At 45.1% G+C, this 19,769-nt stretch overlaps 1 protein-coding gene across 1 annotated transcript in view; it reads left to right on the plus strand.

Moving 5' to 3' along the window:
- The window catches only part of ADAMTSL1 (ADAMTS like 1), a 407,202-nt gene that overhangs the window by 251,598 nt on the left and 135,835 nt on the right, over positions 1-19,769 (plus strand). Inside the window, exons 17-19 of the mRNA XM_073880850.1 lie at positions 7,694-7,873; positions 13,134-13,287; positions 14,194-15,319. Coding sequence (XP_073736951.1) covers positions 7,694-7,873; positions 13,134-13,287; positions 14,194-15,319 — 1,460 coding nt within the window. The remainder of the gene's footprint in view (positions 1-7,693; positions 7,874-13,133; positions 13,288-14,193; positions 15,320-19,769) is intronic.

The following is a 19,769-nucleotide window of genomic DNA, read 5'->3' on the forward strand; positions in this document are numbered from 1 at the left end:
ATAGGGTGCCTGACACTCAGCAAGTACTCAGTAAGTCTTTGATGAAAGAATGAATGCGTGAATGAAGAAAGGAATGTAATGAGTTAGAAACTGCAAGCAGAGCATCTTATGTTGAAACTAGAAAGTTGACCTTGGAAAGTACATAAACGTCACTTTGTATTGGGCTCAATAATGTGACTTGAGGGACGAAAGATATGCACTCAGCCCTCGGTAAATGAAGCTACCAAGATGAAACCAAAGGTGTCGATACAGGCAGAATTTATTAGTATGCTGATCATGGGAAAATCTTTAAAAATACAAGACACTTAGGCCACCGTATTTTGTACAGAAACATAATTTTTAGGGGCACCTGGGTGGCTCATTTGGTTAAGCATCCAACTCATGGTTCGGCTCAGGTCATGATCTCAGGGTCATGAGATCAAGCCCCCGAGTGGGGGCCCACACTCAGCACGGAATTTGCTTGGGATTCCCTCTCCCTCTGCCCCTCTCCCCTCAAGATAAATGAATCATAAAAAAAGAAACATAACTTTTAGGTGCTCCCCTTATTGTATATGTTTTACTTTCTTATAAAACTAATGAATCTATGATCTTATATCATGAAACATGTATGGCAGTGAAGATAAGCAACATAAATAATATTTTTGTGATTTATTCTATTTATGGCACATATTTAAAAATAATACCCCTTACTAGAGATCTGCCTCTTCATACCACAATATCATTTTAAATGGTTCATAAAGGCAAACGTTTTTCATTTAGTTTTATTAAATTTCTCTTGCTGTTCTCTTAAAATTTTCTTCTTTGCATGCTGCTTCTCACTTCAGAACTATCAGCCTCATCAGGTAATCTCAACATGTTCACAAAGTGGTCACAGACTTTGGAAGCTTTATTAATTTGAAATTTTATCTACGGTTTCTAAAAATTTCTGAAAACACCGTTTCAGCAATGTAAACACACCAAGGAAACTTTTTGAGCAAAGCTGAGACAAGTGTTTAAGAGCCAACTCCCTGACAGTATTAGCTTAGCTAGAGGGTTGTCTACCATGCCTGGAGGGTCACAGCACCCAACAGAGCACATGCAGTGTCTGGCTAAAACCCACTGCTGACTTCCATAGAAGCAGCTTCTGGTTAATGGTAAAACAGCTCGATAAAAGGCGGACGTTCAGCCCATCAGCTGGTTGTGTGTGTCACGTCTTTTAAACATCTGGGTTTGGGGATCTTTTGTTCATCCAATCATCAATTCAACAAACATTTATGAAGTGCATGCTCTTTGCCAGATGCTACACTAGACACTGGGGAATAGAAAGAGGAGTGCATTCCCTTTCGTCAAAAGATGCATAATCCTGTGTGCATGCAGGGAGGCGGGGGGGGGGGGGGGTGTTGGTTTGCAGGCACATAAACAACTAGCTCTTATAGGAAACACGCAGTACCCTTCCAGGTTAAGGCAGGGTGGGTGGTGACTCATTCTTTGAGCCTTTGAATGGGGCCTTCAAAGTCATCTTAAAGGTTTCTGGATAGGCAAAGAGGCAAAGGGCACTGCTCACAGAGTGAACAAGATGATCAGAGTTCTGAGCAGAGAAGGCATCTGTGTGCCTAGAGAAGGGCACATTGTCCCCATGGCAAGCCAGCAAGGAACAGTGGCTTGGCAGCTCAGCATGGGTTCCAGTGTGAGCACTCTCCGGGGCATTCTCACGAGTCTGAACCTTACCCCCTGGGTGCTAAGAATGTCCCACAAGTTTTCTCTGTAGATCAAATTCCCAAACAATAAGCTGATTTTCTTTACATTCTGTTGTAGCTGCTTTGTCACCATAAGGTCACAGACTTGCGCAGGGCACTGAGGGGAATCCCCTGAGGGTCTGTCCCTTAAAGCAGGTTCTATCTGCCAAGGGATAACCTGACCAGGTTATGTTTCATGAATGGTCACCCTCTATAGCACAATTTTATTACATTGCCACCCTTTAAAAAAACCAATGATTTTCTTCATCTATTTCCTCAGTTTGAAAGAGAGGATTAATTTGCATTTTTATTAATTAATGTTAATTTTTTATTTATATAATTAAAATTTTTATTAATAAAAATTAATCTGCATTTTTCCTTATTGCCACATTCACTAAGAAGTGCTACCTGGGCAGCGTAGATTAGAGAGCTCTTCTTATGCAGCTCCTTGTTTGTTTGGGGAGCATTTACTCAAATTGAATGGAAGCCCATGTGCCTTCTTAGATATTTAGAAAAAGAAAACTTTGGCCATCAAGCATTGAAGAGATCTGTAGTCCTACAAATCCAACATCACTAGTGAAGTGCCTAAAACGTCAGTCACCGGGTAACAGAAACTTTAAGAGCATGTTCTTTATGCCTCACAGACTCAACAGGATCCATGGGGAATTTGATTGTGAGTTATAATCAAAAGATTAGAAGAAAAGTGGTTTGATGTAATTTTGAGGTTTAGGGGGATAATGATTTTATGAATCAGCTAGTATTTCCCTCAAAGAAAAATACACTGCACTTCCACTCCAGTGTAGATGTACTATACACCATACCTAAATGTCATATTCCTCCAGCATCAATTATAAAATGAGCTACTGTTTATTTAGCTCATACCCTGATCACGTTTTTACTAGGGAAAAAAAATCATTAATTTTAAAAGAAAAAAATTAGAGAAGGTGTGGAAGAAAACTAGAGATGGAGACATCCAATCCTAAGGTCTCTCATTTGAGATATAACACTATCACACTGGGGGAAAGTTTTGAATGCAATTCTCAAACACTAATATGAGCAATGAAAGAACCAAAATCCCTTTCTTCATAGAGTTACCAGGATAATGGATGACAATTTCCAAAGGGACGAGAGCTATTTAAAAGAGCTATTTAAAGATAAAAAATAATAAATAAACAAAAGGAGGGTAATAGAATAGAGACTACTTTGGCTACCCTAGCCTAGGAGTTTAAGGATGGATTCTCCAAGCGGTAAGAATGGAATTAAACCTGAGTAATTAGAAACACTCAGCCATGAGAAGATGTACGAGGAGAGTGGGCCAGGTGGAGAGAAGAGCAAGTGCAAAGATCCTGTGGGAGAAACAAGCTGGGCATGTGGGAGAAACAACACACACACACACACACACACACACACACAACCAATGTGGCTGAAATAAGCAGGGCAAGGAGAGAATTGTATAAGATTACAGAGGTGTATCAGGTTCTGCTTGTTCACTGCTAGAACCAAGAACCTAGAACCATGCTTGGTATTGAATAAATTTGTCGAATGAATGAATGAAGTTAAAATTTGAGTCAGACAGTCTCAAAAGTTCCTTCAGGGCAGGGACCAGAACATGGAGGGCTTTGCAGGCCAGGGTTCTGGGAGTTTGGATTTTATTCTAATCACCAGGGAAAGTCATTGAAGGCTGTTAAGCATGGGAATTATATGATCCAATGTATGCTTTGAAAACATCATTCTTGCTACTGTGTGGAGAATATACTATAGATATGCTGAATATCTTCCATTGCTCTTGTAGATTTGCTCTACCTTCTCCACCTGTGTCTCAGGAGGCTGACCTATATAGACTCTACCCTCTGGCTTCTAGCTGTGTTCAGCCAGTTGAATTTTCAGCAGGCTATCAGGAGAGAGGCTGTCTTCAAATTGAGTACCCCATCTATATCCTGCTAGGACCGAACTAAGAAAACTAGAGACTGGTTAGGAAGCTCTGTAGTATTCTGAGCAAGAGAGGTTTCTTATTTGTTGCAGAGGTAAAGCTTATTTATTTTGGAGGGACATCTGAAAGTATTTGCTCATGGATTGAGTGTCAGGGAAGAGGTGGTGGGAAAAAGGAAACTCTCAAGACATTTCCTAGGTTTCTGGCTTGGATATGGCACCATCAAATAGATGGGGAAGACTAAGAGGAGAGCAGATTTGGGGCAAGGATAGAAAGGCAAGATCAAAAGTTCCATTTTGGACATATTTAGGTCAAGATGCCTGTTGGCGTTTAAGTGGTCGTGTTGAATAAGCAGAGGGGAGAGGTCAGAGCTTAAGATTGAAATTTTTGACTCACCGGCATAAGCGTTGTTTTTTCCAGACAGTTACAATTTGAACAAAATCACATTAAGTTCATGGAAAATTTTTAATAATTCATAGAATGAAAAGAATTGTGGAGAACACAGTCCCCAAGTTTGGCAAATTTTAGGAATCAGCAATCCACATGGTTAGTTGTGTAATTTATAAAGGAGTCCCAAAGAAGGGCTGAATGGTAAAGGTTAAAACTGATCTGATGATAGAATAACTGGGTGGTTGGAAGGGAGAATTCAACAAAAATAAGGGAAGGCTGAACCTAAGAAGTCATACAAAAGACTATAAAACCAAATTTAAAACCTTAGCTGTCTGTATAACAAGAAGGCATATTTAAAGTAAATGGAACTCTTCGCCACTAATTTAAATCTCCCCCAACCACCAACTTCAATTCCACAAATATTTATTGAGGATTTACATTCGCAAAAGGCACTGTGCTAGGCAGTATGGGTACAAAATGCATTGCAGAAGTAAAATCCTTTGAGACTTTATTGAACTGCTACTAAACGAGAACCTTAATTTTATAAGGTTTGCTTCTGCAATCAATGAAAAGGCCAGGGAGCCATTGAAATGAGCCAGAGAAGCCAAAGGCCTGGCGCACTCACAGCTTGAATCATTAGCTCTGAGGCTCTAGATTTTTCCTCAATTAAGGCTCAACAACATGCTAGACAAGCCCTTGGAAGGAACTGTTTGGATCTGTAATGGGTAACAACTGGCCGCAGACTACCTCCTGCCGTCTACCTCCACACTCAGCTTGGTGGCACAGCCTAGAAGCCGGGTTCAAATGTAGCCTTTTGGCTCTGAGATCAAAGGGTCTAGGGAGAACACATTTCCAGGGCCACCCCAGTGTAGATGAACTTTTGAGAACGCTGGTCCCCAACCTGGATCATCAACCCGCTCCTGCCCATCAGGGATAGTCAGGGAGTGGAGGCAGAGGATTTAACTGCAAAGCACCGCCCCCTCCAGCCTGGGGGTGGGGAGGGGAGGCTGAGACCAGGCTCTGGCTGGCTTGGTGCTTAGGAGGCCTGGGACCCTCAGCAGGAAGCAGCCCCAGAACACCCTCCCGTGGCAAATGGAGAGCAGCTCCTACAGCCACAGGGAAAAGCAGCTGAGCTTGGGCTCGTTCTCCAGCTGGGTCGGCCACTGCCAGCCCGGAGCAGGTGCTCAGTAGGAGCTGGGTGAATGTTGCACAGAATGGAAGTAAACCAGTTCCAGCCCCTGTGTGGCCTTCATTGAGTCACTTCTCCTCTCCAGCCTCAGCTTCTTTATCTGTAAAGTGGGGATAAGATCTTCCTCATTGGATGGTTTCGCCTTTACCATTAGCCTTCTTTTTATTCAGTGGTTAGGTAGTTGAACCTAGCCATAAGACAAGACATTTTTTTTTCCTTTGGGATTCAGTAAGGTTATTTTCAAACCAAACTTAAAATTTTCAGTCCAAATAAAGGTTGCTCGCCACTGGTTTGGTCAGAAGGCTCTAGGGTTAAAAGCCCTAACTAGACAAAGTTCATAGCTTTTTTAACTTCATTATCCAGTAGTTCTGTGACCTCCAGCCACTCACAACTACAAACAAAGGGTAGGTTTGCATGGGCAGGATCCGAAGAATCACTGGTTCTAACAAAGGCTTCCCTGGGTTGTACGCGCCCCTCCATGTTTATTTTATTCCCATTGGAAATGGTGGAGGGGTAGAGAGATGGTTCATTTGGAGAGATGGTTCTCAATCCTGGTTGCACAGAATTACTTGGGAGATTTGTTATTATTTTTTAATTTAAAAATCTGACGCCTGGGACCCACCTTCCAGAGTTTCTTTTTTTTTTTTTTAAGATTTTATTTATCCATTTGAGAGAGAAATTGAGGGCACGAGAAGGGAGAAGGGGCAGAGGCAGAGGGAGAAGCAGGCTCCCCACTGAGCGGGGAGCCCGATGCAGACTCGATCCCAGGACCCCGAGATCATGACCTGAGCCGAAGGCAGACGTTTAACTGACTGAGCCACCCAGGCGACCCCCTCCCAGAGTTTCTGATTTAATGGATCTGAGATGGGATCCATCTAGGCTTCAGTACTTTTGAAAAGCTCCCAAATGATTTTAAAGTGCATCCAGGGTTGGGACCACTAAGAGAGTGTCGGGCCACAGCAGCATTCTGACTACACTCAGTGTATCACCATCCTAACCTTGACCGTGAGCACAAATCCCCCTTGCAGTTCCAAGTACAGCCCTCTAAGCACAGACCTCCCCCCGGCCCCCAAACACACATACACAAGTTCTGAGAGGCCGCTACTGCAGCAGGTGCCACTCCTTCAGCAAAAACTCAGGTTTGTACACCCAGGCTTAACCTCCAGCGAGCCCAAGGGCAGCAGGTGGAAGCGAAAGGACTATTCTGGAAGAAAGCAGAGCACTCCCTAGAATGTTGCCAGTAAAGTATTCCCAGCACAGAGTAGTCATCTGTTGCTGATCTAAAAATGACGGAAGGTTAGATCCGACTAAAGATGACAGAAAACCCAAAGCCACAATGGCTTAAATAAGAGAAAAAAGTATTTCTCGCTTATATAAGCCCAGACCGTCCAGGGTCCGTGTGATGGCTTCACAGTCAGGAAGATAGGCTGCTTCCTTCTCTTTGCCTATCACTGTCCAAGATGGCGGGGGGGGGGGGGGTGGGGGGGATGGGGTGTTTAATTTTTGGGCTCGTGTTCACATTTTAGCCAGCAAGGAGAAAGGGAAGGGGAGAATGTCACCCTCGTTTTAGGGTCATCTCCCTGAAATTACACACCACCCTGCCATGTATATCTCATTGGCCAGCACTGAGTCACAGGGCCAGGTGCACCTTCAGGAAAGATCGACAAATATAGTCTGTATGCTGGGAAGTCGTGTGCCCAACTAGAAATTGAGGGTTCCTTTGCTATTGCAAGGGAGGGGGCTATGGGACAACAGCCAACAGTCTGGGCCTGAGAGCATCCCCCCTTCCCCCTCGTGCAACGGGGCTGTAACTATTAAGTTACATGTCAACAATGTGCTTGACTGGGTTCCCACTGAAAACCACGGACATAAGACTATTTTCCTATATCCCAAATTCCAATGGCTCTAGTTCCCTCCCACTGCCCTGAGAAATCACCAGTCCTACAAGAAAAGTGTTCCAGGGGAGTTCTTCCAGGAAACCAGGCCTTCCATCTAATGTCCCTCCAATAGGGTAGAATGGATGTTTACACTTAGAGAGAAAGGCCTGCCTTCTGTGCAGATTAATTCTTGCAGATTTACACTGATGGCAGGAGCCCTCTCCTGTTCCTTCTGGAAGCTGCACAGATTACTTTCACTGGGTCGTAAATATGTTTAACACCCTATTATACTAACCTTTTAAACCAGTTGTCTTGGGGGGCTGCAAATCATAGTTGAGGAACAACTTTCTATGATTTAAAGGCCCTTGAAATTCCTGGATGCTCTAGTTAAATGCTTGAAATTAAGATTGGAGGGTGTAAATCTTGCTGCAAAATTCATTTCAGGGAAAGAGAGCAAAATCCTTGGGGCCGGTTCTTGGTTTTTCTTCTCCTTCTGTTTTTTCCACTCTTTACTCAGCCAAGACTAAGATAAGGATTGACAGGCAAACATACCACTGTCCTAGGTTAAAATGACTTTCTCTTCCTTCGCCAGTGTTCCCGGACCTGCGGAGGGGGCATCCAGAAGCGTGAAGTTCTTTGCAAACAGCGCATGGCTGACGGCAGCTTCCTGGAGCTTCCTGAGACCTTCTGTTCAGCCTCGAAACTGGCCTCCCAGCAAGCCTGCAAGAAGGATGACTGTCCCAGTGAGTGGCTCCTCTCTGACTGGACGGAGGTATGTATGTTCCTCAGAAGGAGATCCTGAAAGAGACCTAAGGAAGAAAAGAAGGCACCCCAAACTTACACAAACAGAAGATGAGAACAGAACGAAATAATCCTCCTAGTGTCATGGAACAGTATTTTTGTAACCGGTTATACCACAATGCGTGACTTGCTGTTAACTAGGCTGCAGGGACCTGAGGTAAGCAGCCAGCCCTTACTCAACAATCAGAAGCATGGAATTGTAAACAGGGCTCCTCATGAAACAAAATCAGGCTTTGTCTGGCCCCGAATTCTTCTCAGAAGACCCTGTTGTTCTACCTTTATCCCCACAGCCACCTTCCCAACCTCCCGGCACCTCCTCCTCCCAGATGTTTTTAGTCTCTACTCAGGAAGGGCAAAGCCTCTCTGGTTATTCCCTTCCAAGTTACTGGACAGTAAGGAACATGATTTATTAAGAAAAGAAGGCCAGGGAAATCCTGCCTCTTTACTGTCAGTTTCCTGGCTCCAAGACGCTAACAACTTCCCAGCAAGAGAACTTGATTTCCCCTGTTGCTTGCATTTGGGGGGATGATTACATCAGCATCCACCATTCCTGACTTGCCTCATAAGTTAGGGATATACCCCCAACTAACCTACTTTTCTAAATAATTCTACTCGAGCACTAGCATAAATTAAGTCATTTACACCCAGCTTTCACTGGTTTTCAGCCCCTATACTCCTGCTGTGAATTGCCTACAACTCCCCCAGCTTCATAGGCATGTGTGTCTCCCATAAAGAAGTCCCCCCAAAAGTATTGCCTCCTAAGCAGATTTAGCCAAGAACAGAATCGCCAGGCTTGGAGTAAAAATCTTTGTGTCAGAAACAGATTCAAGACCCTGCCCTCTCTTGCACTGAACCATTAGAACGGACCTTGCTGAACCCATTGCCTTCTTGGTATGGTTGTGAGTATATGTGTATGTTGTATATACACAACAGGATGAGGCTGCTATGGGTTGAAACCCAGCCCAGGGACACTTGCTTCCACAGAGGGAAAAGCTGCCCCTGCAAATTAAGATGCCACCTCTTTCAACCTCAGTTCTTAGAATTCTTGCCCCTTATCAACTCATGTAGAGTTCCCTCACATGGTGTCTACTAAGGCATTGCAGGGGTGAGTTAACCTACATCATCATAGGTTTGATAATTTGGCAAGAAAATTGCCTTCTGGTGGTGTCTCACCCCAAGTGTCTCAGAAGAGAAGTAGGTATGATTATTTTTCTCAAACTTTGGAAACAATTTTCTTTCAGCAGGATAAAAGATTAAAGCATGTAAAATCAGTGTGTGTGCGCATGCGCGTGCGCACGTGCGCACATGAACATGTTAGTGCCAGTTTTTCCATGGAATGTTGATTTGGGGTATGGTATTATGTGGGAAAAATCATAACAAAACTAACAGTGCAGGAGAGTGCACTAATGTAGTTGCCAAGTGAGTGGCTCTGGATGAAGACTTCCTCCCAGGGCCATATTGTAAAAGGTGTCCTTCCACTAAGTCTATCAGTGATGGTTGCCATGAGTGAGATGCTGAGGAAGGGGCTTGTGTATTATAATGGTCCTCCCGTGTTCCTGGAGTTTGTGGCCTCTGAGCACATGGGACACAGAGAAATCAGAAAAAATCCTTTTAGGCCTGTAGATTTGAAGCAGGGACCCTTGTGATTAGGCACTAAGAAAAGGAGACTGCTGAACTGAGGTCCTCTGGGGCCCATTAAGTATCACAGACCTTTAGAACAGTGTCATGTGTGCTTAGGAGTTAGACTCACAGGGGCGCCTGGGTGGCTCAGTTGGTTAAGCATCTGATTTTGATTTTGACTCAGATCATGACCTCAGGGTTGTGAGATGGAGCCCCGCATTGAGCTCTGCACTGGGCATGGAATTTGCTTAAGATTCTCTTTCTCCCTCTGCCCCTCCCCCATTGCTTGCACACACACTCTCTCTCTAAAAAAAAAAAAAAAAAAAAAAAAATTACAAAAGTAGTTAGACTCACAGATAGGCAAACTTAGGTTCTAATCCTGACTCTGCCACCCACTGGCTCTATAACCTTGGGCTCATTACTTAAACTTTCTAGGCTTCAGTTTTTGTATCTGAATACTGGAGATAATAATGTCCACTCAATGTGGTTCTTGAGAGGCTTCAGTTAAACGATGCATATAAACTACTCTGTGCCTAGTAAAAGTTAGCCCTCTTATTGTTATGATGCTCTTCCACCCCTGCTCATTGTCAGGAGGAGAGGAAATAAAAGAAAGTGCTTACCTTGACTGGCTGGACTCAGGGTCATGGCCTAGGCTTCCCGCAGGCTTTACCAGTCTTCCCAGGAAGAGGAAATTACACTTTGGGAAATAGGACAACTTAGCCCTTATCCATGGAATGTTCTTAGGTTCTGGGTTATCTCGGTTAATGAATGGAAATTCCAAACATTGGGGAGAGCCTGGGAATGGTAGGAAGTAATCACCTTTTCACTAGGATTCAACTCAAGCTGGTGCCATACAAATGAGCTCTGGAGGGTGTTCGTGGAGGCTCTAGTCGGCCCTGTCATCCCAACAGCCCTTTCCTTGGCCCTCTGACTGAGATGAAACACACATTCCACATCCCCCGCCCCCAAGACTCCCCTTGGAGAAAGGAAGACCTGAATGATCTATGGGTGTTTTTCATCCTCAACTATCTGGGCTCAATCTTACGGTTACTGCACAGAATCCCTCAGAGACAGAATTAAGCCAAAATTTTAGACACTTCAAATAAAATTACTTTCAGATTCTATTCTGAGAATAAGACCCCTTAAAAGTTCTTACTTCTTTAAAAGAACTCCTTCCATCTTTTGAAAGAGTTGGCTATTATGTATTTTTAAATAATATTTTTATGAAAGTCATTTCCCCTAAAAAATATAAAAGAAATGAAGGTCAGAGTAGTCAGTTTTAAAGCTAGAAGGAACTTAGAAGATCCTATAGCCTGGTTGTTCTTTGAAAAATTAAAGCCACAGAACCCTTTTTTTCAAATGAAATGTTACATGAAGCCAAGAATCTGAAATAGATAAAATCAGAGCTGTTTTGGTTGAAGAATGGGTTAGGGTCCCAGATCTCCATAGGCTGGATCTCCAGATCACCTGAAAAGCCCCTGAATCACTTTCTCAACATCGAACAGGGTTTAAAAATCCCTACTCCTGCTTAGTGTTATTTTAGAGATATGGAAATTAAGCCTCCAGAAAGAACTAGACTTGACCAAAACCATAAACCAATCTTCAGACACACAGTCTATTTTTCTGCTTGGCAGCCCTAAACGGACCATGCTTTTAAGTTTTCCAGGCTCTTTGCCTCCATCCCACCTGATCCCGGGACTTGGTGCTGTCATTTACAATAAAACAAGGGTTGGGTGGGGATCTGGAATCCATGATTATCAGGAAACAAAAGCAATGGGTTACTTACCTCCATTTTTTGCATCCAAAATGTCTTTCAGGGTGGCGTATATCAGAGCTTGCATAGAATAGTTCGTTTCAGTGGGTTAGCATATAAAACTTGAAAATATAAGATAATATTTTTTGGTCTTAGTGTCATTTTTCAAGTTAACGTGGCACACTGCCATGACCTCAGTTCAGGTCTTTATCATCTCGAGCCTGGACTACTGTGGCAGCCTCCTTAACTGACATCCCCGCCTGCCATACGTCTCCCTACTCCCTTCCCTCCCGGACACTGTTGCCAGATTAACCCTCTCAAAACACCTCTTTCATCATTTCACTCCTCCCTCCAATGGCTCCTCATTGCCTTGTGGACCAATTCCAAGCCTCCTGTCTGAAAATTAAAAGTCTCCAACGTCTGGCCCCAAACTACCTCTTGAGCTCCTGACATTCTCGACTTGTTCCCGCTGTTCAGTCAAACTGATTTAGCTCTGCCCCCCAGGCCTGACTTGGATTTTTGCACTGAACTCTTTGACCTTCCTTCTGGATATTCCCCTGCCTCCCATGCTTATCCCCGGTTTCTCCACCCATTCAGACTCTACCCATCTTCAAAACCTAGGCCAGGAAATCACTAGCGTACCATCAGCATTCAACCATCATTAGCATTAATCTTATAATACTCCACTTGCCTTGTAGTTTTATATTTCTACTAAATTCTTATATTACTATCTAATTCTTTGAACAGCTTTATTGAGGTATAATTTACATACTATAAAACTCAACTTTGCATTATGTTTTCGAAGTTTATCTGTTTACCACCTATCCAAAAAGAACATTACTTTTATGGTAGAATAATATTCTGTTGTATATAGACCATATTTTTGTTTATCCATCCAGTCAGTGGACATTTGAGTTGTTTCCACTTTTTTGTCTCTGTTGAACATTTGCATATAAGTCTTTGTGTGGATGGATGTTTGCACTTCTCTCAGGTAGATACCTACAAGTGAAATTGCTGGGTTATAAGGCAAATTTATGTTTATCTTTGTAAGAAACCATCAAGCTGTCACCAAGAGGGCTATGCCATTTTATGTTGCCACCAGCGATATAGGAAGGTTCTAATTTTTCACATCTACATTTATAATAACATTTGTTGCTGTCTTTTTTTATTAGGGCCATATTCCAGGGGATAAAAAGTGGTATCTCATTGTGGTTTTGATTTCTGTCTCCCTCATATGGTATTTCAGTTTAACAATGCATTTGGATTTCCCCCACTCATTATGAGATGACAGCTCCTTGAGGTTACAAACCACCTTGCACAAATATTTTTCCATAGTATCTAGCACCCTGCCTCAGATAAAGTAGATGTATGATAATTATCTGATGCTTGACATTAAAGTATTATATTTGTGAAGGAAGGAGGGAAAAATTCACACCAAGTGTCATTGCTGTGTGTGAAGTTTCAAATATATTATCTCACTTAATTCCCAACCTTGCAAACTAAGTGTAAGCAGTGGAAATAGACTCTGAGTTGCCAACTGGTAAAATACTAAGCTGGGATTGGAATGGACTCTATGACTCTGTAACTCTAAAGCCCAGGCCATATAAGTAAAAAACAGGTAGACTGTCTACAGGAAACTTTCGAGTAGAAAAATCTTAGAATGTGGTTACAATATGGACGTGTCTTCCCACCGTGTTACATAACGAATAGTTTTCTCTCTCTCTCTCTCTGTTAGTGACCGTTGCTTTTCCAAGCAACTTTTCTCACATTCTGGTGAGTTTGAGAGTCCATACAAAAAAAACCCAGTAGCCTCTAGTTCCCTGCATTTACATGCACCTGGGCCTTTTCTCCTCACCAGTGTTCCACAAGCTGTGGAGAAGGCACGCAGACTCGAAGTGCCATTTGCCGGAAGGTGCTGAAAACCGGGGTCTCGGCTATCGTCAATTCCTCCCTGTGCCCTCCCCTGCCCTTCTCCTCATCCATCAGGCCCTGCATGCTGGCAACCTGTGCACGTGAGTATGTCGGAGCTCTGGGGATGGGGAGACCGGACCCACCCAGAAGCAGCTGCGGCCACGCAGTAGCCTTCCCTAAACCCAAGACCGGTGGGAGATCATCAGGCAGGAAAGCCCGAGGAGGGCAGCGGGCTGGTGAGCTCAGCTGGAGATGGCAAAGGAATCTTAATTACACGTGGCCAAGCGGAATTCTCTTCTCTGCTGGAAAAACAGTTTGCAGGGGGTAGAGCAAAGTTCACTCTCTGGCATAGAGAGATCTGGAAGCTGGAGTCAGCATATTACTAATGAAGTCTAATGTTGTCCAGTCTGGGGTTTTAAAATGCTCCAAACAGATTTGTTCTGTTTAATATTAATCCCTAGAGGTATAACAGCTCTGGGCTCTCCTCCCCCAGTACACTTGGGCCCTGGTGCTCTGCAGAACCCAAAGGGGAAAGGTGGAAAGGGAGAGATTCTCCTTCCCTTTGTCCTCTGCCTCTTTTTATGATGCTTGCTTTCTTTTTCTTTTTCTTTTTTTTAATCCTTCTAATGAGAGGAACTGCCTTTCCCCTGGCATCCTGCCCCCCCCCCCATCTAGAACCTGCACCTCAGCTTCTAGGGGTAGAAAGCCCCAGCAGGGCGATAGCAAGCTACCCCAGTGCAGGGCATTAGTTGGAGCCTTGCTTTGCAGCGGCTTGATGGTCCACAGCTGGTAGCCACTTCCTCCCGGGAAAGCCTGAGAGGGTAAATGAAAGCTTTGGCCGAAATAAACTCAAGCCGTTTGCATTCCCTCTTCCCTTTCATGTCCCTCCTCTCTCTCTTCGCCCTCTCCGTTCCCTCTCTCTTGTCCCTGTGTTCACTCTCCTTTTCCTCTGCCGTCCCTTCTCTTTCTCCACCTGTCTGGCTTCCCTTGCACTCCCTTCCTTCCAGGGCCCGGGCGGCCATCCACCAAGCACAGCCCTCACATCGAGGCCGCCAGGAAGATCTACATCCAGACCCGGCGGCAGAGGAAGCTGCACTTCGTCGTGGGGGGGTTCGCCTACCTGCTCCCCAAGACGGCAGTGGTGCTGCGCTGCCCCACGCGGCGCTTCCGCAAGCCCCTGATCACCTGGGAGAAGGACGGCCAACACCTCATCAGCTCGGCGCACGTCACCGTGGCCCCTTTTGGCTACCTGAAGATCCACCGCCTCAAGCCCTCCGACGCGGGCATCTACACCTGCTCCGCGGGACCCGCCCGGGAGCAGTTTGTCATTAAGCTCATTGGAGGCAACCGGAAGCTGGTGGCCCGGCCCCTGAGCCTGAGGAGCGAGGAGGAGGCCCTCGCGGTGAGGAAGGCCAGCCCGAAGGAGGCCCTGCAGCCGCACAAACACCAGAACGGCATCTTCTCTAACGGCAGCAAGGCTGAGAAGCGGGGCCCCGCCGCTGACCCGGGCAGCCGCTACGATGACCTTGTCTCCCGGCTGCTGGAGCAGGGGGGCTGGCCCGGGGAGCTCCTCGCCTCGTGGGAGGTGCAGGACTCCACGGAGAGGAACACGTCCTCCGAGGAGGAGCAGAACGCCGAGCAGGCCCTCTGGCACCTGCCTTTCACCATGGTGACTGAGCAGAGGCGCCTGGACGACATCCTCCGGAACCTCTCCCAGCAGCCCGAGGAGCTTCGAGACGTCTACAGCAAGCACCTGGTGGCCCAGCTGGCCCAGGAGATCTTCCGCAGCCACCTGGAGCACCAGGACATGCTGCTCAAGCCGTCTGAGCGGCGGGGACCCCCCGTGGCCATCCCTTCTCATAAGCACGTGTCTGGCTTCAGCAGCTCGCTCCGGACCTCGGCCGCCGGGGAGGCGGGGGGTGGCTCTCGCCGGCCCCACCGCAAGCCCACCATCTTGCGGAAGATCTCAGCTGCCCAGCAGCTCTCCGCCTCCGAGGTGGTCACCCACCTCGGGCAGACTGTGGCCCTGGCCAGTGGGACGCTGAGTGTGCTTCTGCACTGTGAGGCCATAGGCAACCCAAGGCCGACCATCAGCTGGGCCAGGAACGGAGAAGAGGTGCAGTTCAGTGACAGGTGAGCCTTGCTGCTCCCGGGTCTGGGAAGGGCGGGGGGCTAAGGGGCCACGTCTGGCCCGGGGCGCTTGATTCCCTCTTCCTTCGAGGTGGTTCCAAGGGTAGGGCTTGGAGCCCTGGGCCTCCGGGATGGCATCCTGGGTTTCAAGTCCTCTTTTGGTACCAATAGGACTGCTGGAGTAGAGACAAGGTATTTAATTTCTCTAAACGTATGCTGTCCTCTTTATAAGGTAATAGCAACAATGCCTATCCACCCCAATCCCCATAGGGTCCCAAAGATTAATGAGATACTCTCCAGATAGCTTTGAACTTTTGGCAGAAAGCGATCATTCCAGACCAAGGCATTATCACATTACCACTCTGTGAGCTGGACCACTGAAAAGCTTATACATCAGGATATTGTCCGCATGTGTGTGGTCCCCCAGGGCTGGGGAAAGAGGGCAGGCAGCACCTGCCCTGCTGCTCCCTGTGGGTGAGCCCATCCTCTGTCTGGGCCCAAAAATGCTGTTTGTTCCAGAAAGCTTTTATTCCCAGGCAGACCTGTGATTAATTATCCTAATATCTCCTGGTGTCTCTGTTTTGATGTGTCGTTACCAGGATGACAGCATGTATTACTTGCTTCCTTGGGCCACAGCCATCCGTAATGTAAAATCAATAGCGGTGGTAGAAGTTATAATGATAATATTTTTGAACACTGTGTGCCAAGAACTGTGCCATAATTCCTGCCATCCACTCTCTTTCTCACCATCCATCAGTATGGTGGCCCTGACAACAACAATGATAGCTAGCCTTGATCGAGGAGTGACCATCTGCCAGGCAAATATGGTCTTTCTGGGTTTATTTCACCAAATTCTAACAGTAGCCCTGAGAGGTGGGTACAGTTTTTATCCACACTTTGCGGAAGAGGAAACAAAGCCTAGGAACTTGCTAAAGATCTTATTCACTAGGTCACAGAGCCAAGGTAGGTGACAGAAATAGGATGGGCAGTCAATGGAAGAATCCTATACTCTGGGTGACAGAGGGCTCTTTAAGGTCCTCCAGTCCAGGGTCCTCGTTTTAAATTTTTATCTGCTCGGAATCCACGTAGAGTGCTCTTTTCATTGACTAGAATCCTAAATACTATTATTCGGCAATCCTCGTCCCTAGCTTGCTAGTTCTGGGTAAGGAAAGAAAGCAGCCCAGGGTGTATTGTGCCAGGCAGTTTGCCGGGTTTATTTATATGTAACTGCACTTGTTATTCTAACAGTCAGTCCCCAAGATTGACCTTATCCTCCAGGTTCACATAGAAAATCAAGGTTTAGCAGCTCACCCAAGAAGATCACACTTTAGTAAGAGCCAGACCAAGGATTCAATATCAAGTTTATTTGAGCCCAAAGAGAACACAGTTCTGTCGACTCTCCTGAGACTTGGTGAACAAATGTGACTTTGTCCAGCCTGCCCGCATCTTTTGTGCCTTTTGAAATATCAATAATATTGCCACTCAGCCTTAATACTTATAGACCAAATAACTTTAATAACAACAATACTAAGTGTTTTTCCTGTGTCCTCTTACTATATGCCAGACACTGTGATCACTGCTTTAAAGGCATTGTCTTATTTAATCTTCAAAAATAACCTTCGGGGGTAAATACTATGACTGTTAGCACATCAACGATGAGAAGGCTGAGACACAGATGTGGGACCCACACAGAAGCACTGGCGGCAAGTTTTGAATGCAGGATTCATGTGCCAGGCATTTTGAGCGCACGCCTTGAGAACCTCTCCTCTTGTGTGCTCCTTGGTCCTCCCTAGCTCGTACTTTCCTTGATCAGCATAATTGCTATGATTCCTGCAGGTCTTTCTAGAAATCTTTACAACACATTTTGGGGTCAAGCTAAAGTTGGACTAAATCCCCTTGAGGTCACTGAGTCAATGAGAGGTAGCCCCAGAGGGCCCCCCAGAATGTTGGGTGCAGGCTAAGAGTGGTGCCCTTGTGCTTGGGTGGGGTGTGCACTGGAACTCTGTTAGTGCACCTTTCATACCTACTGTGACCAAATCATGTCATCTTCCCCACCAGTCAGTCAGCTTCTCAAGTGTAGGGACCATTTATTCATATTTCCTTTGCCTCGTGCCCGGGATTGCACTCCTGGGATTGAGGGAGTCACAGTTGGCTATGCACAGGAAAAGATGGGAATTAACATTTCTTGACTAACTGTAGACCTAGTGCTCCATGCTAGCAACTTTTTTGTAGCCATCATCTTGGTTAATGACCACAACAGGGTGCAACATGGGAGCTGTTAGCCCTATTTCAGAGATGAGAAAACTGTGGCCCAAAGTAGTTTAGGAGCTTGATGATGTTAGCTAGCTAGCAAAAGGCAGAATCAAGTGGGCAGATTCAAGCCGAGTTCTGCCCAACTCAAACCCATGCTGTTTTGGGTGAATGAGTTAAGTTCATGCTTCCATGCATCTGTACTTCCCTAGGGATGCCAACTTGCCTCAAGACCCTTGCTAAGGCAGGTTGTTGGGAAGGGGGAAAGGGGTCACCAGGACTCTGCTGTGCCTGGAACTTCAGGGAGAACATTTGAGCCCATGGCTTACTCAGAGGTCCTGACCACTTCCTTGAGTGCTGGAGATATTTTGTATGAAGTCCAAGGGTCACAGCCCATCTGGGTCACCTGGTGACTAAAGACAGGATGCAGAAGGAGTCAGATGAGGACTGAGGGCTTCAGGCCGATCTTGTCAGGGCCCTTCACTCTGTATGGCCTTAGTCCCTTCATCATAAAAGCAGAGGGGGTAGGGGAAGTTGTACCAGTTCATCTCGGAGGTCCCGTCTACCTCCTTCACTCCTTTACAAAAGGCCTCAGAAGATAAAAACCCGTATGCTGGTGGGGAGTGGGGAGAGCCTTGAGCCCAGCCACTTCAAACCCTGTTGCATGAGCTGTTTCTGAGTGCTCCACAAAACGGGGTTCACTGAGCGCATGAGTTTGGGACATGTTCACTTAAAGCTGAACATATGTATTTACTGCTGGATTTTACTTCTACTTTCTTTAATATAGTGCTTGATATTTTTTCTCATTTTTATTATAAAAGCAATAAAGGGACTATAAAACAATGCAAATAATACCTAAATCTATAAAGTACAAATGCAAGTCTCCCTCATCCTCCCACATCTATTCCCCAGAGTCTGTCTCTCTTAATAATTTGGTATACATCCCTTTGGAATTTTTATATATTTTATTGTATTATATATAAAACATATGCACACATATGATTTGGTTTTTTAATGGTATATTACTCACGTTTAGAAATTTCACGTGGTTTCTACTCAACAACATGTCCAGGAGACATTTCATTATAATATGTAGAGATCTGCATCGCCATTTTTAATGGCTGATTACTGTTCCTAAGCATATTTAACTATCCCCCAATTGAAAATTATTTTGGTTTTTCCATTTTTTTAAACTCCTTTAAGCATTCCAACATGTGTTGTGGCTTTCCAAGTGAACAATATAGGATGCATTATTTTCCAAGTAGTTCTTTGATCAATGAACAATTTTTTGCCTTTGTCATCTCAGGGATACCAAGAGTTCTTGAAATACCACTTAGGAGATACTACTTTCACCTTTTAATTTTTACCTCCTTGGGTACTGAGAGTCTAGCCCTAATGTCTTTAAGATAAAGAGGGTTCCATGGAATCTTGCTAGAAAAAGACACATGGCAGCCAGGTGATAAAGATACTAAAGGTGCTAGACTAGGACAGCAGAGGGCCAATCCTGGCTCTTCAGTCACCAGGACATTGGTGGGAGTGTGGGTGAGGAGTAGCATTAAGAGGGAAAGAGCACATGAAGGGCACGGGCAAACAGCTTTACAGTTTTTGCCACTCTCGAGATTTTTCTAGATCTAGCCTTGACACAGCTTTCCGATGCAAGTCAATGGCACACAGTAAGGAAAAGTAAGAGCTTTTGGGTACTGATCTCCGACAGCATAATTTCTCCATTTAACTTAGCTGGCCAAAAAGAAATATGACTGGAGCTTCATTTTCAATAGGGTTTTCCAAGTCCTGTTTGAGAAAAGAAAGTGAATATATCTTCACAGAGCTGCCATTGGGACTGCTTTGCTATGGGCTGTTGGTGACCTCTCTGTGTTGGGTTTCATTGCTTGTCATCATTCCTGTGTCCGGTAGCAGTTCAGAAATGCTCATCTATTTTCACACAGAGACGTGCTGAAATGCCCAGTGTTATAGTTCAGTTAGTCTGTTTTTGCTTAGTACCAAATCCATCTTTCTGAAAGGATCTGCAAGATTCAGCTGGCTATTGGTCTGTAGGACGTTGCAGTGTATTCAAGTATACCCTTTGTAGCCTGTGCCAGAAAGATAGGTCAAGAGAGGAAGAAAGTAACTAAGGAAAGGTCTACTACATCTTTGGCTTTTAAATATGCCAAAGTTTTATCTGAAAGAAATTGTTTATATGAAA

Source organism: Callorhinus ursinus, unplaced genomic scaffold, assembly GCF_003265705.2.
Source record: "Callorhinus ursinus isolate GAN/ISIS: 27379988/994484 unplaced genomic scaffold, GSC_fseal_2.0 scaffold39, whole genome shotgun sequence".
Lineage (NCBI taxonomy): Eukaryota > Metazoa > Chordata > Mammalia > Carnivora > Otariidae > Callorhinus > Callorhinus ursinus.